Raw genomic sequence first — 24809 nt, forward strand, 5'->3', positions numbered from 1 at the left:
TTTACCTGTGACAGCTGTTCTTTCTTGTTTGGTATGCTTATTATTTAATCAGCTGGTTGTTTTCAGAAAATTACAAATGATAGTAGCCCAGCGTTTTAATTTTGTGCTGGACCCTGATTGCTGTTTCCCACCTCAACTTGTATTTAAAAATGAGCACATTCATAAGATTTGCACCATTTACACACTTCAGTGCATAGATCAGTTTAGTTATTGCCCCCCCCCCCCCCAAGCTGTAAGAATAGATTGAGTAGTCCTGTCTTTAAGCAGGAAGTTTTCAGATTTTCACCATGGGCTTTAATTTATGTAGTTAGACTGTTTTTTTTTTTCCATCATAAAGCTCTTATTTACTGGGAATTCTTTTCACGTGGTCAAAGCTAGGAGACAGGAGTATTTTCATTAAAATATTTTTAATAAAGAGTAGAAGTGTAAATAAGTAATAACATTGTTTTAAATATTTTGTATCATTTTGTGAAAGCATTAAAAGGTTAGTATAATAATGCGGCAAGCATTAGCTTAGACTCCAGCAATATCTGCTCTAGTCTGTGATATCCATCAGATTGTGTTTTAACCTGTTCATCTGTTGAGGGATCAGAGCAGAGAGCCTTAAAAAGCCTGCCCAGCTGTGTTACAAAAAAAAATGCACTGCTGTAGTCAGTGTCCTCCAAGGAGTCAGATTTCCCAATGTTCCACAAAGAAGACGTGCAAAAGGAGACACATTGACTCCCATTTGGAGTTACTCGGGCCCTCCCCACTCCCACCTTCTTCCCAAAAAACATCACATTTGTTAAGGTCCTTTACTCTGCAGTGGAAAGCAGTCTTCGGACTTCTCACCTGTCTCTCCGGCTTCCTCAGGTGTAGTCCTTTCAGCTACCATGATCCTAGGTCAGCCACGTCTTTGTCAGCTGTTTGTGTCCAAAACAGACATGGGGAGAACTATCTTTACTGGGGCTAGAAGACCTGTCGGGAGTTACTACTTGGTGTATCTGGGGAATAGTCCTCTTGATGGGGCAGAAGTACCTTTTTGTCATCAAGGATGACTGTAAAGAAATATGTAAAACATTGCTCATCAGAAGACAGTGTCTGTTAGTACAGGTGAATTTTTTCTTACCTTAACCAAGAAATTGCTACAGCCTGACAGTTATGGTGATCGGAATAATGTACTTGTAAATCAGGTGAGTAGAGACATTTCTGAGGAAGACCAGGCCGGGGATGCTGACATGTACAGTAACAGGGCTGCTCCTGCTTATTTTTGAGTTCAAATCTCTGAATCGGTGGAAACTTGGTCCTCACATCCTCCTCTGGAGGAATTTTACTTTTCTCAGACTATAACCAGGATAATTTGAGACGTTAGCTACCACACTTGGCCCTGAAGGTAGTGCTCATCTCATTTTTATTGTTTCTAAAGTTTCTCAAGCATCTAAACATGCCTTAAGGATTGTGTTCGATTGTCCAGGTATTGTGTTTAGGGCCACTGATTCTGCTCTTGTTTTGAGGAGGTATGTCTGGGTGTTTGATCAAAAGATTCCTGATGAAGTAAAGTCAGAAATTTGAATTTAGCTTTGTATAAGGCAGTTTTGTTTGGCCCATTTACTAATAAAGTCCTCAAATAGTTTGATGAGGGAGGGAAATTAATTCAGGGAGTTTGCAAGATTTTTCAGGCTGCTGCTTATAATGCTGCCAGACCCTCTTTCATGTCTTAGAAACGAAACAAGCAGTCACTGCCTTCTCGGACTAAACAGGGGAAATAGAGATGGCAGGAAGGGAACAACAAGAAAACAAGGATCCTCTTCTAAAAAGGGACTCTACAACTTCAGAACTGACTTATACCAACACTTTTCCCACCCACAACTACCCCTCTTGCCACAGTCTCTCAAAATCTTTCCCAGCAACTGGTTCTTTACATTCCCTTTTGGCAACAGATTGCAGTCTCCTAAGTGTTAAAAGGTGTTTCAGGAAGGGCACAGATTTGGAGCTGGATACATATACCTCCTTTTGGGGTAGTTCCTCCCTACCATCAGAACCAAACATTTTTCCCTCAGGTTCTTCAGCACTTCCTTCACTCTAGGAGTTCTAGAACTTGTGCTATTAAATCAAAGGGTCAAAACTTCTATTCCACAGCGTTTCTTTTAGCAGTATGTATGTGAAAGTTCCACATTCAAGATGTTGACCTTTTCAAAGTGTATTACCTCTTATCCCCCAGGAAATCTTTACAGTAACATTATAGGTTTATAGGTGTGTACTAGGCTCATGGCCCTAGAGCCTTTACAAGCCTACCCCATAATAGTGCCTTGGCATCATCCCACCTGACGTTAGTTCCCATTGCCTCTGTCAAGTATAGCCACCGGAGTGATCCCTAGGGTGAACTTTCTTAGATCTGAAATACACATACCATCACATTCCCATAGCCAAAGGCTACTGGAAGTGTCTTAGATTTTTTATCAGCTTTACGTTATCAATTTATTTATTATCCTTTGGGTTATCTTCTGCTCCAAGCATGTTTACTCAGTGTCTAGCTGCAGTCATAACTTTATGTTTGTATATTTTGATGTATTTTCTTTGTACCATTTTTTACCTGTATTCTGCTTTTAATTGCATATTTAAACTAGGAAGGAGACCACAGCTGTATCTGTTGTTACACACATTTTTTAAACAACCTTCCAGACTGCTGCTGTTTTTAAACTCATCTGTCTAATTGCCTGCCCTTTATGTTAATTTGACCACATATCACATTCCCTTTCCTTTTTCATTGGCTATTGTGAGTAAGCACAAAGTTATTATTTTGTGAAATCACTTCCCTTCAGCTGTCAAATGTATTGACCTTCCCACTTTATTCCGTAGAACCAGAATACAAAGTGCCCATCCCCTTCCACTATGTCTTACTCTTTTAAAATTAGTGATTTTCCACTTACTTAGATAAGTAAAGTTATTCCGTTTCATATCCAACTGCTTGGTGCACACTGCAGCTGTTAGGATATTAACCCATTTTTTTTTCCATCTACCTTTAAAGTCTGCAACATCTACTCCAGTACCACCAATTATTGGACAGACCACATTCTGCCCGTCAGTAGTCATCTTGGGATTAATGCTTCTGTTTTGCTCCTGGTGAGAGGAGGAGCATAGGGATATTATTGCGTGGAGATTCCTAATAACTGGAAAGTCTAATTGCTGCTTCCTAGGTGCCAACTTGAAATTTGTGCTTTTTTGTTCCTGGTGAGGAGAGGAGCAAAGTGCATTGATTCCTGACCGTTTCTTATGGAGCAGTGAAAAATTATATGGTTCTACTTACTGTGATGGATTTGAAGTCTTCTTAAGACACTCAGTCTTGCTGGCTGGATTCTGCTGAAATCACAGTCTAGTTATAGTTGCAGTTACAGTCTTGTTGCACACAGAAGCTTGTAGAATGTACACTGATAAAAGAATATACTTTGCAGCAAACAACTCAGAGCAGTAACAAATAGTTTTTTATAACAAACAATATAACAAAGTATTCATACTACGGGATTTCCAGTCCTCGGGCGATTTGACGTTGGCTCCTGTGCAAAAGCTTAAGCTTGGCTGCTGTAGGTGCATGTGACGTCACATGTATGGCCATAACCCAGTGACTATAAATGTGACGTCTGCGCACACAGACCCCAGAGCTTCAGCCGCAGATGACGTACGCTTCGACCATTCCGCTCCTTAGTCCGAAGACTTCAAAAAAGATAAGTAGCCCATTGGGGGTTTTGTTTTTCTTACTACTTGAGCTTGGTTGCTTTAGGTTTTGTTTCAGCTATTATCCAATGTTTGAAAAAAAGAGCAAATGTAATTGCGGGCGTCAGATATCGCATAAGGATTCACACGACAAGTACGTGTTTTGCTTAGGTGAGGAGCATGACCATAAGGTCTGCTCCATTTGTCAGTCATTCATACCAGAAACCCTCCACAGCTGTCTGGCAGCTTTAAATTTGTATCTTGAGAATCAAAGATTGAAACGCCTTGCTCGCAGGATGGATCCTGAGTCAGCCACCCAAACCGAACAACTGAGGAAGAAGGCCAAGGTTTCCAAGCCTACTCCCATTGCCGCTCCACCATTGGATGTCCCGCCGACTACCGATTTAGGTGCTGAGGGACAGACGATTCTTCTGTCTGCTTTGATAGATCCTCTGGAAGAGGCCGTTACTGCAGCTATGGAGAGCACGTCAGCGGAGCCGACCTAGACGCCGGCCTCTGACGTTGAGGGGGAACCAGTACTTGGTCGGCCGACCGAGACTCCTCCTGCTCCAGCCCGGACCTCAGTTACTAGGCCAACTAAGAACAAACAAAAAACACTTGAGCACTATGCCTCAAGCTACTGCAGATTGGCAGATGTTCATTTCCTTACTGCAGGCCTTTATGGCCCTTAGGCCTACAGGCGCTGCACCTACAGACATTCCAGTGCTGAGCCCTAGGCCAGCCTCTGCTTCTTCCCTCCCTTTAATCACTACTCAGCAGGGAAAAGAAGAACCTGACCAATATGATTCTTCTTCTGAGGAATCTGTTTCTTGTGCATCTCAAATTGCTTCTCCTGTGGACTATTACTCCCCAGATGAAGACTCTATTGAGGGTGATTCTCCTCCAGAGGATATTTCCTTTGGGGAGACTTTCACAAAAATGAGAGAATACTTCAAGTGGGATGACAAATGCCTAGAAAAGCTATTTTGAGCTTATACAGTTAGAATCTACCTCCCCTCAGCTATTCCCCCAGTTCTACCAGCCTTTCTGGACGCCTTTAATGCAGCCTCCAAGAATCTAGATTCTAAACCCCTTGCCCCTAGTAGGCCAGATAGTTTTTATAAACTTCCAAATGAACGGAAGTTTCTAGTGAAACCTCCCATAGCTGACCATGCAATCATTGCTGTGTCTCCTGACAGACAATGTAGGCAATTACCTTCTGCTTCACTTTTGCCCATAGACAAGGACAGCAAGACCATGGACAGAATGGTAAAAAAGTATATACCTCCTCCCCTAAAAATGACATTGCGTCTAAGCTGTCTTTAGCTGCTCAAGTAGCCAGACACTCGATTAAGTGCAGTTATGATGCAGCAGAAGCATCAGCCAGGTTTGCTGCATCTGCATCTGTCTTGCGTAGATATTCCTGGCTACATCTCCAACCTCTTCCAGAGGACTTAAATCTAAGATAATGGATGCTCCTCTAGACCACAATCTCTTATTTGGTAAGAATTCAGCAGAGCATTTAAAAAAATCTACAAGAGAAAAGTAGAGAGCTTCAAGACATCAAGCACTTGCTGGTGGTCCTCTTCCCCAGATACTACAGGAACTACCCTGCTAAAACTTCTTTTGTAAGAATAACTCCATCTACATCTCATCCTGTCTCCTCTAGACCTTGTAAAGGGTCCAGGAGATTGCCTTACTCCAGACCTCCTAATTCCCAGGGACCTGCCAAACAGCCTTTTCCTGACCGAGGAGGTTCCACTTCAGCTTGACTGCCTGAAGCAGCTCCCTCTGTCCGCCCGCCTTACCCAATGCCACCCCTTTTAGAAATTAATTACCTCAGATACTTGGGTGCTTTCCATCATCCAAAAAGGATATTTTCTATCTTGGAAGGAAAAGCCAAGGCCAGAAAGAATCCCCTTCCCTCCAAGAAACCAGCTGCATTTATTCCCTCCCATACCGAAAGAACTCCTTACTCTAGGAACTGTAGAGCCAGTTCCCTCAGGGCAGGAAGGAAAAGGCTTCTATTGCCGCCTCTTCCTAGTCCCCAAAATGTATGGCCCTTGGAGGCCAATCCTGGACTTATCCTATCTAAACCTGTTCCTAAAGGTCCCGTCCTTCAGGATGCTCTACCTACTAACTTTGCTACCCCTCATTCCACCCAAGGCCTTCATGGTCACTTTGGATCTAAAGGATGCCTACCTGCACATTCCTTTCAGACCTTCCCACAGGAGGTTTCTGCACTTCACTGGACATTCTTCATACTTTCAGTTTACAGCCTTGCCCTTTGGCTTGTCTACTACTCCCAGAGTATTTACAAAGTGCCTGGCCCCAGCCAGTGCATATTGCAGAACCAAGGGACTCCAAATCTACCCTTACTGGAACAACATTCTTATTCTGGCAGAATCAGAATCCACCCTGAAAAGCCATCTCACATTCATAATGACTATCCTCTCCAACTTGGGCTTCACTATCAACCAGAAGTTCTCACTTCTTGCTCAGCAAGACAAAATTTTCCTAGGCTGCAGGATAAGAAGAGACTTGATGAGATCCTTTCTGCCACTGGACAAAGTGCAATCTCTCTCCAGCCATTTTCAAGGCCTACTTACGAAATCCCATCTCTCCAAGACAGTTTGTGCAAGTCCTAGGTCTTAATGGCAGCAACCATTCCCATGCTCCCATTAGCCAGGATTCACATGAGAAAATTCCAGTGGTATTTAAAAAAATGTATGGTCTCAAAGCCAACATTCATTAGTCAAACTTATTCCCCTCCTGCCCTGCCTGAAAACAGAACTAAAGTGGTGGATTCTGCAAGTTTCACAGAACCAGGGCATCCCACTCCAACTACCCCCATCACTCAAACCATGCGCACAGATGCATCAGATTTAGGGTGGGGAGCAGAGTTCAAGGGCTTCAGGGTACAGCAGCATTGGGACCCTGCACTTCAAAAGCAACGCTTCAATGTCAGGGAAATTACAGCAGTATTACTGGCTCTCAAAGCCTTCCTTCCAGATGTTCATCGTGCATACAGCTGCAGTCATAACAGATGGGTTATCCTGCCATCAGGGAAGAAGTGACGACAACCGACGCCGGACCTAGACTTTGGAATTCGGCCGACCGAGGACCCGCCTGACGGCAGGATAACCCATCTGTTATGACTGCAGCTGTATGAGCACTCGAACATCTACATTTATGGTAGGTACAAAACTGTACTTTTTGCAACCAGGCCTGCTACACATTGTGACAGACAATACAACTGTCATGTGGTACCTCAACAAGCAAGGAGGGACAAAGGTGTACCAGTTATGCCAGATAACTCTACAAATCTGGGAAATAGCAACCAGACACAACCTCTTACTGCAGGCCTCTTACATCCCCTCTCAGGAAAACAAACAAGCAGACTTGCTCAACAGAACATCCTCCCCTCAGCACGAATGGATGCTGCACTGGGAAACCTTCTTAGACATTGTCCACCAGTGGGGCAAACTTGTAGTGGATCTAGTTACCTCCCCCCAGAACAGACAAACAGATTTTGCTCCAGGGATCACATTCAACTAGCATGGAGAGTGAATGCCTTCAGCTTTCGATGGAAGGGAATGTTCCTGTACACCCCCCCCCTTCCCTGTAATGCACCAGGTCCTACTGAAGATCAACAAGGACCAACCAAAAATCTTGCTGGAGACCCCCTATTGGCCAAGGTAACACTGGTTTCCCCTTCACTTCCTAGCCAAGGGCAATCACCACAAGTTACCCCACAAGGTGGACCTACTCCCCCAACAAAAGGGATCTCTCATTCACCCTCAACTGCCTTTACTGCATCTGACCCATGGGTGATCAACTTCTGATCCCTTTCAGACAGCTGTACTCAGAAGATGTGCTCTCAGTCCTGAGGGGAGGTCAGGAAACCATCTACCAGAAAAAAAACTGTTTGTCCAAATGGCATAGATTCTCAAAATGGTGTGCGCTTAAGGACAGGGACCCTTTTCAAGCAGATTCCTCTGTGGTCCTTAGTTATGTATATGGGCTCATTAAGGCAGGACTAGCATAGTCTTCTCTGAAAGTCCACCTTTATGCCATTTCATCCTGCTTGCCTTTACAGCCACCTCTGCTCTCCGGACTGCACGTTAAACTTTTACCGAGAGGGTTCTTGCATATCAGACCACCAAGGAAACCCGTTCCTCCTCCCTGCAACCTCAACTTCATACTGGAAAAACTAACCCTACCTCCCTTTGGGCCAGCAAGCACAGCTTCCTTGCAAATGTGCACATGGAAAACCATTCTCTTAATGGCCATAGCCTCCACAAGAAAAGTGTCCAAACTGCAGGCCCTCATGGCTTGTCCCCTTTACACCACCTTCCAGAAGGACAGGGTAATGGTGTGCACTAACCCTTCCTTCATGCCCAAAGTGGTGAATGAACCATCTCTTAACCAGTCAATTCATCTACTGACATTGTTTCCCTTTCCATCTAATAACGCAGAGAGGATCCTTCATTCTCTGGATGTGCACAGACAACTAAGATTCTACTTAGACAAAACAAAATTTTCAGAAAGCCTGATCAACTCTTCATCGCCTTCCACCCCAGGGCTCTAGGTAAGGCAGTCTCCAAACAAACCATTTCCTCCTGGATTAGGAAATCCATTCTCTTCTGCTACTCTCACCATGTCAAACCATTGCCCCTAGGGATTAGAGCTCATTCCACTAGAGGAATTGGCCACCTCTAAAGCCTTTCTCAAAGGGCTAGACACAGCCTCCATCATGGAAGCTGCTACCTGGTCTCTACAGTTCACACTTTCACTGAACACAACAAGCTAGACCATGTCTCCAGGGCCAAAGCAGGATTTGCCCGGGCAATCCTGCAAGGATTCTTAGAATCCTCTACTTCTGCCCCCCCCCCCCCAAATCACTCCTCCTAAGCTGTGGTACACTCCCACAGTATGAATACTGTAACATAGGAATACAAGGACATAGAATAGTTGTGTGAAATCTTACCATAACCATAGATGTCCTTCTCTTCCATGTTGCAGTATTCCTTCCCTTCCTCCATACCATACCCCCTTCTCTTTTTATAGATGCTTGGTCTACACCTGTGTATCCTCTTCCTACAGGCTCTTCTGTTCAGTCCTGCAGAGACATTTTCTCTTCAGCTTCTCTTTGTGCTTATACACACTTATCTGGGCCTCAGGGTCTGAGGTCTGTGCGTGCAGACTTCACATTTATAGTCCCTGGTTTATGGCCCTGCGTGTGACATCTCATGCAGCTACAGCAGCCAGGCTTAAGCTTTTGTATAGGAGCCAATGTCAGATCGCCTGAGGGCTGTAACTCCCACAGTATGAATACTGCAACATGGAAGAGAAAGGACATTTATGGTTATGGTAAGATTTTACACAACTATTCTTTTTCCATGCTTCAGACATGTAACCAGTGACATGGCTTAGATTAAGTAGTTTGAGTAATAGAGTTCAGAAAGGCCATATTTAGCACTGATTGGGAAACAACTTGATATGTTGTCAGGGTCCATGTATGAAGTATTCTCAGTTTTAGAAAAGGCTGAGGAAACTTGTGCCATAGTAATTAAAGGGGGTGGCTTGGATTGTAGAACCTGTGGGATAGCTATAACTGTGGGTGGAGTAAAGTTTGCCCTAAATTTGTTAGCTAGGATTTTGGCGATTTCCTTTGGGTTATTGAATGTGGTAATATTGTGGACAAGCTCTGAACACTGTAGGGTTTTATACCTTTAACTATGTCAGGAGGTTAATAACTATTTGCAGGTGTTTTGGTTTTAATTACTGTTTTTAGTTCATAATCAGCTTTGAGCTTCCTAATGGCTTCCTTAAGCCCTTTATTAGTTTGCTTGTGTGCGCTCTTAAGGTAAGCGAGACTTGTAAGTATTAAGCAGTTTTCTTATATAATTTATTCATATAGGCATTCCATAGCAGGGACTTGTTTAAATTTCTCATATTTGTTGCTGATAAGGGGCTACCTTTTGAACACCACTATTTAAGTGGGAGTAGAAGTCAGAGGCATAGGTAGCAGCTTTAGCACTAGTATTGTTCAGAGGTGGATTACAGCAGAATTTAAGTTGTCAAATACCTGAATAAAATTTGCTCTTTGAGAAGTCCTCAAACACAGCTGTTTTCAGAGGGAAGTATGACTAGTTTTAAAGGAAAAGGTCAGTAAATTATAGTCTGATTTAAAAAGATGTTATGATACATGTAGAGCAGTAAAAGTGTCCATAGTTGTGATATGCCCTAGTAGGACAGTTAAGTGTTTGTGAAAGGGAGTAAGCATTTATAATGTCAAGGAAGTGCTGCGCATGTCACCCATTGCCATTGTAGGTCAGTCGGTTTACTGCTAGATAGCTGGAAGTTCCCCAGTAGAAAGGTCTTGGGCTTAATGGAAATTTCATTTAATGCATTAATATAGCTATTGTGCTTAAAAGGGGAAATAGGGCATGTTCTGCAGTTGGCTATAAACTGGTGTAGGTAGTCTTGTTTGGGTGATTTGGACTTCTAGGAGTTCACATGTGGTGTCCCAAGGTATCTGTCATAGGGTGGTGATATCCATGACAAATACCACTACTCCTCTTTTTTTTAAATTTAGAATGCTGTTTTTTTTCCTGCAGATGATGTATACATTCCTGCACTTGATTCCTATGTTTTCCCATACCAGTCTGAAATCTGATCTTGTTGCACATTTTGTTCATTTATCATTCTGTGGTGGTAGTGAAATGTAGGTCAGGAGCCATATGAAGAAATGGGAGAAGGAGATATTTTAAGGGGAAATGTTGGATGACATTATAGAAGCTGAAAGAGTTTGAGTATTGAAAGATGTTTGAGATGTACACTTAAAGGAAAATATGAGCTGGAATTTCTAGGGAAGCAACAAGCCTTTGGGGAAAACACGGCATTTTCTAATAAGCCGAGTAAGTGAGCCACAATCACATTAGTATTTACCATTTACATAATTGGAAGCAGGTTTAAAGGCATTGCTTTTGGAGTTTCTGTGGTGCTGCAGGGCTGAGTTTGATTTCCAGTGGTTGTATGTGTGTGGTGGTGGTGATGGGGGGTCCACAGTCTTGCCTTGAATTAGAATCTGAAATCTTCACTGGCATACAAGTGCATTTTAGAACATTTGGCCAGTTAGCTAGAGATGGTTGGTTCTGACCTGCAGTTGTATAGTATTCAGACAAATGCATTCTGGAATGCTAGAAAGGGGGTTATGGTTACTATTTAGGATGTTTTGGGCATTTAGTGTTACCAGTGCATGACCTGATAGCCCCCTTAAGCATAGAGGCATCTATCTAGAGTGCCATTATATGACACCACGGGTAGGATGTATTAGGTTGTGTCCTCTTTGTCAGAGCGATGGTACCCTGATTTTAGGCAGGATGAGACCTGTTTAGATTAGGATTGGAGACAGAAGAATCATCAAAAGGTAAAGAGAATTAAAGAGAAGACCATACATTCAGGCATGAGAGGCAGTGCTTGTGGACCTTCCTGCCAGTAAAATATAAAGTTAAACTTTTTTCTGGTGGCGTAAGACTTATACATACAGTCTAAAACTGCTTACAGTTATCACTGGGACTGAATGCTTAATCAAGTCCTGATTATTGCAGGCATGCTTTGGCAGGACAGAAGTGTAAATGAGAGAAAGTAATAGCTTACCCATTTAACAGATGACTAAAATTTAGGAAAATTTGTTTTTATACTGGGTCTGTCAATGGATTTAATGAAGTAAGTTAATATTGACTTCCCTAAAAAGAAAGTGGGATTTATCTCATCTCTCTGATTTGTGATTTGTTTTAGTTTTATTATTATTCTGGCTTTATTCTTTTGTTTGTCTTTATCCTCATTTATGACTGCTTTCTGGTTTGTTTTCTTTTTGCTGGGATACTTGTAGTTTGGCATCTTCTGTTTTTCTGGTTTACAACCTCCTGTTTCCTATCAATGATATTTTGTGTAGTACTACTACACTTTTTATGCATTGGTAATGTATGCAGTCAGGTATTAAAACTGGGGGTATACATATTTTTGTCTAACCTTATGATATGATTGCAGAACTGGCATTAGCAGCAGCTGAGGAAATTTTGAGATAATGAAGCAGAACAAGTTACGGAAGGCCATCTGCTCAGTTGTTTACAAACTTGCTTCACTACTTCTAAGGCACTGGCAGTGGGACGTGTCTGAACTTCACAAACTGTGTTGGGTGGAACTAAATGAAATGTGCATGGGCTAGGGTATTTTTGCTCCCTCTCTGTTCACTGGAAGCAGTTGCCAGGCAGGGCTGTTGGAAGCCAGCAGAAAGCACCACACAGAGGTGATTATATGCTACCATCTGTCACGCTTCAAGCTTAGCATACAGCATGGCTAATCAGTCTTGGCAGGATGATGGATGAACAGCAGCAGCTGCCAAAAGCCACTGCTGGCAGACAGTCCTGAATTTAAGAACTTTTCTCTCTCTTCCTCTCCAGGGTCCTGCTGCGTGTCCGTATGCTGTACTATCTGAGGCAAGAAGTTATTGGGGACCTGGCGGACAAGATACTAGAGGGCGCTGATGCAAGGTTAGTAAAAAAAAAAAAAAAAAAAAAAATGCTCAGAGGACATTGAGTTCATTGAGTTCTTAGCTTTTATGCCACCTATTTATTGGAATCAAATTATGTGAAAGAAGTCACTGAAAGACTTTACTGGGGAGGGGAGGACATTTCTTAGGGAGGAATTGTTGACACTTCAGAATTTTGTATTTACATAGATTATATTTTCTTGAGTTTTAATTTTGCATTGAGATTAGCAGTTAACTACCATTTCATGTAATTAAAAAATATGGTACTTGCATATTATCGCAACCAGATTTTCGCGGTTCCGAATTTCGCATACTTCTATAGAAAGGAGGCCATGAACAACTGCAATGTGGTATTTACAGTGTTTACTGCTGTGGATTAAGTTTGCATTACCTTCAGGAATAGAAACATTTCCGAAAATCCTCTTCCAGTTTTTGCATGCATTACACATGCACACTTACGTTATCATGTCTGCTACCGTTCTGATGAACGGATTCCTTGCACTGAATGAAAGGCTTCCTTCAGAGAAGGCAAACGCAGACACAGAAAAGATTGTTAAAAATAAAATGTTAACCAAAACTAACTGTAAACATATGAGTAGGTCACACTGAAAAACCATGCTACATGCCAGAAATGACAAGAAGAATCGCACCGTCAGGCAGCAAGATATTTTCCAAAGTGTTAGTAACAGGAGGTGATTTCAGAAACTGACTTTATATCTTCCGTTTTGTGTTAGATGCGGGCATTGCCTGCTTCTCAATTGGCAACAGTTTCTAATAGTACCTTAAGTGAAAAATCTTGATACGTGAAGTAGGAAAGGCAGCAATCCTTGGGCTTGACAAATGTACACAGTAGAAGGTTGCAGGGTGTTTTTTGAGACTCGCTTTCCCTTTCCTGACATTGTAGTGAGAAATGCAGGTACTGTAAAGCATTTCGGCAACATGGAGTTACAGGAGTAATGAGGTGTGTCATCCACAAGTACAAAATTTCACCCGTACTCCTCTTCTGGGCTCTTACACACTGAGACAGACTAATGCTTAACTCTTGACAGACCCCTTTTTAGGTTAAGCAACCTGTTTCCGCTCACACCAACAGAATAATGTCAGTACGGAAATCTGGTTGAGAGAATACACAAGTATCAAAAATATTTGTCTGTTTTTCATGAATTTTTTTTTCAAGATTTCAGGCTTTTAACTTTGTTGTTCTCATCATCTGGTTAATCTGTATCATGCATAAGTTGTGAGATGACAGGTCTCCAAATTAACAAGGAACTGTAGTTGCAAGCTCCTTAGTGCTAGTACTAGCGAGTGTCCAACAGAGAAGACTATTTTACTTGTGACAGGGAACAATAGGATCTTGAGGGAAGTGTGTTCTAATGTAGCACTGGGTGCTATGCTTATCTGCTTTTGAACTGGAAATGTTACTGCTAACATGAAGTATTTTCTCCCTCTTTTGGAAACGTAAGAATATAAGTGGCATGAAAAGGAGAGGAATTTTTCGATTGTATGAGAAGACAGCTTTCAATTTAGTGGAAAAAACAGTAAACTAGTAATGTAAATAGAGAGAAAATAGATTTTTTTTATATTTGTTAATGAATTTTTCTGGAAACTGTATGCAGTTAACATAGCAGTACCCCTTCAGGTAAGACAGAAAGACACCAGTATCTATTTTGAATGAGCAGTTTTTTCCAGTCTTTTAAAAATCTGTTTGAATTTTGACCCCCCTCCCATGTAGATTTGTAACAACTAGATAAGTGTTTTGTAGCCACTATTTGTTTGTTACTGCACATCATTAGGGAAGATATGATCACTGTTTACTTTGTTATATAAAGCTGAGCTGTGACTCTGAAGTACAGCGCACACAGTCTTGATGGTCTTTTTTTTAAACTGGGCTGCATGGTTGTACACTGAGTAGTATTGTCAACTCACAGCTGTCTGTTCTTTGCTTCATTTCCTTACTAATGTGCCGTCTCTGTGGAGATTGCATGTTCTTGTTTCTTGCAGGTTTTTGACAGGTATTGCAGTTTCTTACTACATCCCAAAGGCATGCCATCAGGTGTACCGGGAGATGTTCATTATGATCACTGCTGCAGTAGTGTAAGCAGTATGGGTTATATTCTGCATTGGATATAAACCGTGTAGCTTATGCTTCTCCAGCGGTGATCATTGGGCATCTACTGTTATGGTAACGTTACTTAAGCAACTGTACTTTCTCTAAATTGCCTGTAATTTTGTGTGATTGTGTGTTCTGTGACATACTTGTGCCCTTTAAGAAAAGTACCCTTCCTTGCATCCATTTAGTGCCTCAAGAAGAATAAAGCTGATTAAATTCAACAAATTAATGGAAGTTTTTTTGGGATGGCTGGAAATTGGCTGTCCTTTGTTATTCTGTAGTCAGTTGTGGAGGCTGCTGGTGTGTATGAACTTGTTCACATTAGCTACTGTTCTTTGAGTACTAACTTTTTATATCTTCCTACAGTGACGTAGATTTATGGATCCCTGAACCATTTCATGCAGAAGTTCCTACAGACTGGTGGAATAGGGAAGCAGATAAATCTCTTCTTCTTGGTATCTTCAAACATGGTATGTTTAGTAATCCTTTTCTATTAATGTTGGCATGTGCAAGAGTTTTAAAACTGTGTAATTGAATCACTAGTAGTGCAAATAGGATTCAGGGGGCATCAAATGCAGTTCTGGCATGCACTTGTTACGAGTGCTGAACAGCAGGTAATTCACTCGCTGTTGACCAAGGGAAGGAAATGTCACCTTTTATTGTTATGAAGTTAGCATGTTTATCTTGCATTGTATACTTATGACTTAGCATGTTCTGCAAATTTTTTTGTCATAGTGTCTCCTGTCGCAGCTTGAAGTTTCATTGTGTCCAGTCCCTCTCTTACTCAGTTAAGTCAAAGATAACTGTTCTTACAGCCTCGCATATTACCTTCAGATGTTAAACTGCAGATGATGCATTCATAGTAATTCTTGAGTAAAGCCCCCCCCCCAAAAAAAAAAAATACTGTCCCAGGTTGTATTTTATTCAGAAAGTTTCAAATTCAGCTGTGTGCTCTGTTTTGTTTTTGCTGTCTTCTCAGTGCGTGGAACAAGTATATGCTAGTGTCATCACTCCACCCCTTCAGGAGTTTAACGTGATTTTACAAGTCGCGTGTTTTAATAGGTAGTTTATGGTGTAAGATTCTTTCCTTGCCACCACTTGTCATCCCTTTAGTGAAGTGAGCCTTCCTAAACTCGTGTAGCCGCATTGTAAATGTATTCTATCACTTCTAACAGCCTAGAATGTTTTCATTGTGTTAATATATAACTGTTGCCAAAGCTATTCACTGTAATTTGAGAGGAAGGCAGATCTGTGCAATAATTGAGAAAAGTTAAGTGTCAGAAATGTTATCCAAGGTAAATATACAGTGAAACACGTGATAAAAGAAGCTTGATGTTCCTTAAAAACTGAAAACCATCACATGCTAAAAACATACTTTAAGTAGAAAACATTTTTTCCTTTTTTCTGCATGTGGTTTCTGCTCCTCAAACTCAACAGAGCCATTAGTACAGAGGGAGGGAGAATAAATATACAATTAAAAATAAGGTGTGTAAGTATCAAAAATCCCTTCCCATTTTCTGTAGTTCCTTTTTCTTTTTATCCTAAGTAATGTTCCCTTGATTTTGGTGCTTGTAGCAGAACAAAGGGTGAAGCTTCTTGATAAGCATTCTGATTATTTGGTGTTGACTATATGATATCCTGCTTCTCCTGACTGAATTTGTTCATTTATGCTGACCTGTCTTTAGATGCAGTTTGTTTTCTAAAATGGATTTCATCACCCTAATGGTGTCTGTTATCATATGGTTACTAGTGTCACTAACCTGTGGAACCACATGTCCACATACATCACCCAAACAGAGCTGAAAACAGTGTCACCGGAAACTGTCATCAATTTAATGTCTAAAGGCAAAATTTCTCCTAATGTGCTACATGTAATTCATCAGTTTTGACTGACAGCAGACAGGGGAGAATTTTTCTTTGGCATTATAGGTGGGAATTACTGCTGCAGGTGGATACCCTCTCTTCTAGACTGACATCCCCTCAGTTGTGACTGAATGTATCCCATTCCCACTTCATTATTTTTGACTTGTAGTTAAGGTGGAGAAGCCCATACCATCATACATTTTTTTTTTGCTACAAGATGTAATGGGTTGAAAGTTTGTAACTATTTTTAAGATGTTTTGGCATACTTTGGATTTTTCATTTACTAGTTGGTAATTTCTAAGTTCTGTGATATCCCCAGAAAAGCTTACAAGTGTGCCTGAGAAATCTTAGTGTGTCTAAAGTCTATCACTGGTAGTGTTTCTCTTGGATTGGAGATGCCTGTGGCACATCTTCCTGCAGGATTTGTGCCAGCTTTTATTGGAGATGCCTGTGACACATCCTCCTGCAGGCTTTGTTCCAGCTTTAACAAGAGCATATTTCTGAGACCCAAAACTTTATGGCATTCTTATAGTATAACCTGATGATGTTCGTGTTTCACTGTTGCAGTCCTAACCTATGGGGGTTATCTAGCTCCTGGTAGCCCTCATTCGGCCCGAATACCAGAGTCCTCGGTGTATGAAGTCTTCTACCGTAGTCTGTAAAACTGTCAGAACATCAGGTATAAAGGGAAGGCAGCCATCGCCATTTCCTCAGTCTTTCTTGCAGTGGAGCCCGAAGCAGATGCAATTCGCACTAGTGCCGGTCGGCCGTTTACTTTCTTTTTGCATTCTGACTACCAAGTTGGACACACCCTCAGGTAAGTACCCCGTTGGGGGACCCTCTTTTGTTTCTGTAACGAATGTCAGATAAAGTTAATAACTGTCTTGCCTGTGGAAAACCGATTCCGCACCGTGATTTTCATTCCTATTGTATAACTTGTTTGAGTCTGGAGCACATACCTAATTGCGATCTCTGTGCTTCCTTCAACCCACTTACCATACGCCGTAGAGCTAAGGTTTTGTATAAGCATTTCAGAGTCTGGCCTAAGTTAGTCGGTAAGGCATCTTCTGGTCTGACTTCGGATGTACCTAGGAAACGCAAGGACAAGGACAGCGACAAGCCTAGGTTTAAGTCTGCTGACGACTTACCGGTGAAAATTGGTAGTCGGCCCAACGGTAGTAAGGTGCTTTCACAGCCCCTGCAGTCTGCAGATTTTCAGCCGCAGGCCTCTGCCGAGACCTTTACAGAGTCCTCCATTCCGCAGGCTGCTATTTCATCTTCAGACCCTCCGCCTGTCGCCACCTCAGATGGTTCCAGGGCCGCTATGCATCTGATGCCTCTTTTCTTCGACATGAGACCAGAGCCAGATCGACTACCTTAATTCAGACTTCTGCAGTTGCTAGGCCTCCTGAGTCTCTCCAGATTACTAGCAAACCTTCCAGCTGCAAATCTACTCACAAGCAGGCATCGGCCTCCCCTCCTTTGCCTCCGTCCCAGTTGGTAAAGATGGCTAGTGATCTTTTCCCTTATTAGGGGCTCTCAACCCCCCCCCCCCTCCAAGAGGGCTAGGGAATTGAATAGTCTCCTCATGTTTTGTCTGTCTCAGATTCTGAGATTTCCAGTATTTCTGCTGGTGAAGAAGGAACTTCTCAACTTTTTTCTGGCTTTGAGGATTCTGATGCTGAAGAGACTGTTCCTTCTGCCTTCCATCCAGAAGATTTTTCCTTTGGTTATACTTTGAATACTCTTAGGGAGCACTTTAAATGGGAAAGTCAGGATTTTCCTCAGTCTAAGAAAATAATCAGGGAATTTCTGGATTTGCCACAGTATAAGCCTCTGGCTATACCTCCAGTTTTGGAAGTTGTGGATGATGTTTTTATGGAAAATTCTTTAACTCCTAATTCTGTTCCTCCTGCCCCCAGAAAAGCTGATGGGTATTATAGGGTTCCTGAGTCTCATCACTTTATTTTCAAAAATCCTACTGCTGATCCTGAGATTATTTCTCAAGGCCCCAAGGGTGTTAAGGTTACTATTGCTAAAAACCCTGTACCGTCTGATAAGGAGTCCAGGGCCTTGGACAGGTGGGGTAAAAAAAAGTCTGTATCTCCGCAACTCTTGCCATTAGATCTGTGAACTGTCTTTTTCACATGCTTAAGTATCAGCAGCATACTTTGGAGGCTATTAAGGCAAAACTTGGGGATGTTCCTTTCATGTTGGAGAACAAAGACTTACAAGATTTACTAAATTCTGCCACTCTAGTTAATAAGCATTCACTATATTGTGGTTTTGACACCCTGGAGGCTTCCTGCAGAGCAGCAGTCACTAGTTCCGTTATTAGAAGGCATGATTGGCTTGGTGAGCAGCCTCTTTCTGAACCTGTGAAATCTAAATTGTTGGATGATGTTCTTCGTGTTTCACTGTTGTAGTTATCACATTTAGGTTATCTACTTGCAAAAGCCCGCAATCGGCCTGATTATCAAAGGTCTTGGGTCCTGTGTCGGTTGCTGTCTCATCTTCCGAACCACAACCCCTCAACAAACAGCCCTTTCCAGATAGAGGAGGACCCTCCTCTGCATGACTGCCTTGCCCAAGTTCCCCTGTCTGCCTGCCTGCCTTACCCAGTGCCTCCCTTTTTGGAAAACCATCACTACAGATCAGTGGGTTCTTTCCCCTCATCCAAAAAGGATACTTTCTTTCCTGAAAAGAAAAACCTACACCAGTAAATATTCCTTTCCCTCCCAAAAATTAACTGCCCATATTGCTCCCATCCTGCAGGAACTAGTCTGTCAAGGAACCATAGAACCAGTTCCCTCAAATCAGGAGGGACAAGGCTTCTACTCCCACCTCTTCTTAGTCCCAAAAAAGGATGGCTGCTGGAGTTCTATCTTGGACCTCTCTTACCTAAACCTGTTCCTACAGGTTCCCTCCTTCAAGATGCTCTCCCTTCAAACTCTTATCCCTCATTCCACCTCAAGCTTTCATGGTTACCCTAGACCTGAAGGATGCATACCTGCACATCCCAGTCAAACCCTCCCGCAGTAGTTCCTGCACTTCTTTGGGCCCTCTTCTTCTTTTCAATTTACTGCATTGCCTTTTGGCTTGTCTGCGGCACCCAGAGATTTTACCAAGTGCTTGGCCCCAGCCATCACCCACTGCAGAACCAAGGGAATACAAATCTACCCTTACTTGGACGACATTCTCATTTTGGCAGAGTCGCAGTCCACCCTTCGGGCAAATCTCCAATTCACCATGTCCCTTCCAAATCTGGGTTTCACACTCAGTCTCCAAAAATCCCCTCTCCTCTCACAACAGGACAAGGTTTTCCTAGGGTGCAGAATCAGAACAGATCTAATGAGATCCTTCTTACCACCAGACAAGGTACAATCCCTCTCCTCCTATTTTCTAAGTCTATTGACAGAATTGCATCTAACTGCAAGACAGTTTCTACAAACTAAAGGTCTCATGGTTGCCACCATTCCCATGCTCTTACTAGCAAGGATGCACATGACGAAATTCCAGTGGTACTTAGACTGTTTGGTCCCATAGTCAACAACCTCTAGACAAACTCATCCCCCTTCTGCCCTGTCTAAAATTAGAGCTGAAGTGGTGGATTCAGCAGGTTTCCAACAACCTTCCCAGTCTGTGCACACAGAGGCATCACACCTAGGATGGAGAGCAACCCTGCAGGGCTACAGGGTACAACAGTGCTGATCCCCTGCCCAGCAAAAACAGCACATCAGTGTCAGGGAGAAGACAGCTGTCCTCCTAGCTCTAAAAGTTTTCCTTCCCATGCTGCAACCAGGAATACTCGACATTGTGACAGACAACACGACTGTCATGTGGTACCTAAAGAAACAAGGAGGGACAAAGGCATACTGGTTTTGTCAGATAACCCTGCTATATGGGAAATAGGAGCAAAACACATCCTCTTCCTGAAAGCTTCATACATCGCTTCTCAAGAAAACTAGCAAGCAGACTTGCTCAGCAGAACCACATCTCTGCAACATGAATGGATGTTGCACAAGGATACCTTTATACGCAGTCAACCAGTGGGGCACACAACAACTGGATCTGTTTGCCTCCCACCAGAACAGACAACTGAACAAATTTTGCAGCAGCACTCCCTCACCAATAGCTTGGAGAGTGGGATGCCTTCAGTTTTTCATGGCAGGGAGTGTACCTATATGCCTTCCCGCACTTCGCGCTAATTCAAAGAGTCCTTCTGAAAAACAAGAAGGAACAACCAAAAATCATGCTGGTGACTCCCTGTTGGACATGGCAACACTGGTTCCCCCTTCTGTTTTCACTAGCCAAGGGCAATCACAAGTTATCCTACCAGGTGGACGTACTAACTCAGCAACAGGGATCCTCCTGCACCCCCAACTGTCTTTACTGCAACTAACTCTGTGGGTGATCAACGTTTGATCTTTTTAGACAACACTACTCAGAAGACGTGCTGTTTGTCCTGAGGGAGGCCAGGAAACCAACAACTAGAAAAAAACTACTTGTCTAAATGGCAGAGATTCTCGAAATGGTGTTCCCTGAGAAACAAGGACCCATTTCTAGCAGATCCTCCCCAGGTCCTGAACTATACCTGTGGACTCATTAAGGAGGGACTTGCTTACTTTTCTGTCAAAGTCCATCTCCAGCCATTTCTGCATGCTTGCCTTTACAGCTGCCTCTTCTCTCTAAAGTGGATGTAAAACTTTTCCTGAGAGGGATCTTACACATCAGACCACCAAGAAAGCCCATTCCTCCTCCCTGGGATCTCAACTTCGTGCTAGAAAAGCTTACCCTTCCCCACTTTTGAACCAGTCAGAACAGCATCTCTTCAAATGTGCACATGAAAAGACATCCTTTTAGTGGCCATTGCCTCTGCTAGAAGAATGCCTGAATTACAGGCCCTGATGGCTTGCCCTTCTTACACCACCTTTCACAATGACACTGTTTCCCTATGCACTAATCCCTCCTTTATGCCCAAAGTAGGTAATGAGCTTTCCTTAAACCAGTCTATTCACCTAACCACCTTATTCCTGGCTCCTACTAACTCTGCAGAGAGGATTCTCCATTCCATAGATGTACATAAGCAACTGAGATTCTACTTGGACAAAACCAAGTCTTTCAGAAAATCTGACCAACTGTTCATTTCCTTCCATCCCAGGGCCTTGGGTAAGGCAGTTGGAGACTATCTCCTCCTGGATCAGAAAATCCATCCTTTTTTGCAGTCATCATCACAAACTATTGCCTCAAGTAGTGTGAGCACATTCCACCAGAGGCATGGTTTACGTCTAAGGCCTTCATGAAAGGACTAGACACAGCTTCCCTCATGGAGGCAGCCCACCTGGTCCACAGTCCATACTTTAACCAGGCACTACAAGCTGGACCAGGTCTCTAGGGCCAGGGCAGGATTTTCCAGGGCAATCCTGCAAGGATTCCTAGAATCCCCCACCTCTGCCACCTCCCAACATTCCTTCTAGCTGTGGTACTCTCCCACAGTATGAATACTGCAACATGGGAATAGAAGGACATAGAATAGTTTTGTAAAATCTTACCATAACCATAAATGTCCTTCTTTCCCTTTTTTGCAGTATTCCTTCTCACTCTCCATCCCCCTGATATCCTCCATCTTCTCTAGGGTATACCCTCACTGCAGGCCACTCATTGCAGCCCTGCAAGGACATTTGCTTTTGCTTCTGCTTCTCATGACCTTATATTCTCTTCTCTGGGCTTCATGTTCTGAGGTCTGTGCGTGCCGACGTCACATTTATACTCCCAAGGTTTATGGCCCTACGTGTGACGTTCTTTGCACCTTCAGCAGCCAGGCTTAAGCTTTTGTATAGGAGCCGATGTCAGGTCACCTGAGGGCTGGCAATCCCTACAGTATGAATACTGCAACATGGAAGAGAAGGACATCTATGGTTATGATAAGATTTTTACACAACTGTTCTTTTTGTTCCAACCAGTTTGTTTCGAATTATCCTCTTTGGACCTTAGTGTCAACCTGTGTCATCCTTGTGGCTGTTGCCTTCCCTGGCATTTAACTCTTGTTGCTTTGATTCCAGTAAAATCCTATCTTATTTTCTACTTGGCTTGTAATTCTTTCAGCACTGCTGTGGTTATGCCCTTGTGTCACATGTTAGCTGCTGCATTTGTCTGAGTACATCATTATTAATCCAAAGATTAAAGGGAAGGTCTTACTTTGTCACTGCAGTGGGTAGCATTGTTGCCTCACAAGAGATTCTGTGGTTCAGTTCTTGCCCGGGATGCCTTCTGTGTGAAGTCTGCATGACCTTTGTTCCCTTGAGTTTTCTCCAGATGTTTCTCTTTCCTCCCACATTCCAAAGGCATGCAGTAGTTGAGATGGATACCCTAAATCTGGCCTTTGGTATGAGTGCGTGCATATGTATGTGTGGTAAGGAGCAGCAGTGGCGCTAGCCACCAAGCTATGAAACCATTGGTTTTAGATGATTGTCACTGTTTAAGTGACACCCCATTCCCATCCAGAAATGGGAAAAAAAGAAGATGTGGATGTATGGACAAGTCAGAGCTGTATCTTTGCCCAAACTTTCTTACTGATTTTAATAAATGTGTCTAATTTTTCTAGTGTTTCAGGTGAACCTCTTCTTTCAAAGTACAAGACGTGATTCTTGCAAAGTCATGAAAAAAATTATCTAGCTATGTCTCCACCTTTGTTTTTCTGTGGAACAGCATATTGAAGTATAGTTTTAGGCAGTGCAGTCTGAAGAAGTCTCATTGTTTTCACACTCCTGACCAGTTATTTTTGATTGTATTCCTTGCTTTCAGTGGAGTGCCATATTAAACCTGCTGTGCTTTGATTGTACAGTTACTTCCTGCCTCACCAAGTGAACAACACACAATCACTTTTTATGAAAGAAACAATTGAAAAACTTCAGGTACTCCAGACTGCAAATTTTAAACTAGTCCAGAATGGAAGGTATCCTCTGATGGAAACATATTTTGCCCCTTCTGCAAACCAGTCTGCTTGCCTCTCATTGTAGAAGGTCATTTCCTGTGAAAAGAAAGAGTGAGCAGATGTGCACGTGTGAGTGCGTGCACACAGGCCTGCAGTACAAAAATAAATTCTGTTTTAAAAATGCCTGTCACAAAAGTATTAGATAAAGTAAAGGATGCTGGTATTTCTCAAGTCTCTCTCCCATTTATCAGTGTGTGAAAAGGCCTGTATTGCAGACTTCAGTGTTTCTTATGCTATAATGTAACCCCTGTGGGTGCCTCTAGTTCTGTGTTGCCTTTTTTAACAAGCAGCTGCTTCTCTGAAGTCCATGTTTTCACAGAAAATACCTATGTGGAAGCCATTCTGAAGTGAAATTTTGTATTGGGGGTTTCTTGATAGGTTTGTTCTGCAGATGGTAGTGCAGTCAACACTTTTCAGCTTGCTTTTGCTTGTTCTTGAGATAAGTATTAGAAGCAAAAGTACTACGATTTTACAAATACGTTGTTTTAAGATGAGCTTTTACTTGGTTGTGTTATCTGCCACTACACCTTCACGTATGATTTTCTTGCTAGTTCATTCTGACCATTGTATCCCATTTCATTTGTCTTGAATGAGATTTGCTTCATGCACAAGGACGTTCTGAGATACCAGAAGAAAAGCTATTTTGTAGGTGGTACTGGGAAGAGAGCCTTAGAAATTAAGGGGGGGAACATATTAGGTGGGTCCATTGTAAAAGTCTTTTCTAAAAATAAGGAATGCCTTAAAGGTACGGGTTTGAGTTGTCAAGGCTTTAATTTTTGCAGTGGACTTCTTACTTTATTGATTTGAGCTTTTAGTTCTGTACAGAATTTCTTTTTTCATTTGATCAACACAAGATTAAAGCTGTATTTTACAACAGAGTCACTGAACGCATTTGTCACCCCATAATAGCACTTTGTGTTATCTTCCCCAACTCCTACTTCTAAAAATTTAATAATCGTCTTCATATACAAATATGCAAGTAACTCAACATATTACAGCATAACCATCACACTGCCATTAAGTTTGACTGATGGTGTACATACTGTTTTAATGTTTGTGTAAGCAGTAATTTATTTATTTATTTTTTTAAGTTTTAAGATGGTGGCTTCTGTCTTCCAGTGCAGAAAGGCGCAGTGACATGTTACTTGTGTCTGGGGGTAGCACAGTATATTTAATGCCAGAAATGTCTTGCCTCAGAGAAGTCGTATGTGTATAAGTAAATCTAATTGTGTAATTTCTTTGCTAGGTGTGCTTCGGTGCTGAAGAAATTAATTGGCATGCAGATCAAACCGCTGTTTTATTTAACCTAAAAGGACCAAAAATTGAAAGTCCTAGAAAAAAGAAAGTCAATTATTGGCTCTGCTGGCTGTAGTAAAATGCAGCCTTGGCAGCAGCTCAAACCTGAGTTCATCACCTGGATGTAAAATGTGATTTGAATCCTACTTTGAGCTCAAGTGATGCAAAGTAGTACATAGTGGGTACACACTGTCTTCATATTTGTATGTTTAGAGGACATAGAAAACTAAGAACAAAAATGGTTAACTTCAGATTATCTAAATTAAATCCAAGATTAACTTTTTGTAGTAATTAAA

General features: G+C 42.2%; 1 protein-coding gene across 1 annotated transcript in view; it reads left to right on the forward strand.

Moving 5' to 3' along the window:
- Positions 1-24809, forward strand: part of CHD7 (chromodomain helicase DNA binding protein 7) — a 2781650-nt gene that overhangs the window by 2448471 nt on the left and 308370 nt on the right. Inside the window, exons 30-31 of the mRNA XM_044065875.1 lie at positions 12137-12251; positions 14727-14830. Coding sequence (XP_043921810.1) covers positions 12137-12251; positions 14727-14830 — 219 coding nt within the window. The remainder of the gene's footprint in view (positions 1-12136; positions 12252-14726; positions 14831-24809) is intronic.

This window comes from Protopterus annectens, chromosome 3.part0 (assembly GCF_019279795.1).
Source record: "Protopterus annectens isolate FY-2018-M chromosome 3.part0, PAN1.0, whole genome shotgun sequence".
Taxonomy (NCBI): Eukaryota; Metazoa; Chordata; order Ceratodontiformes; family Protopteridae; genus Protopterus; species Protopterus annectens.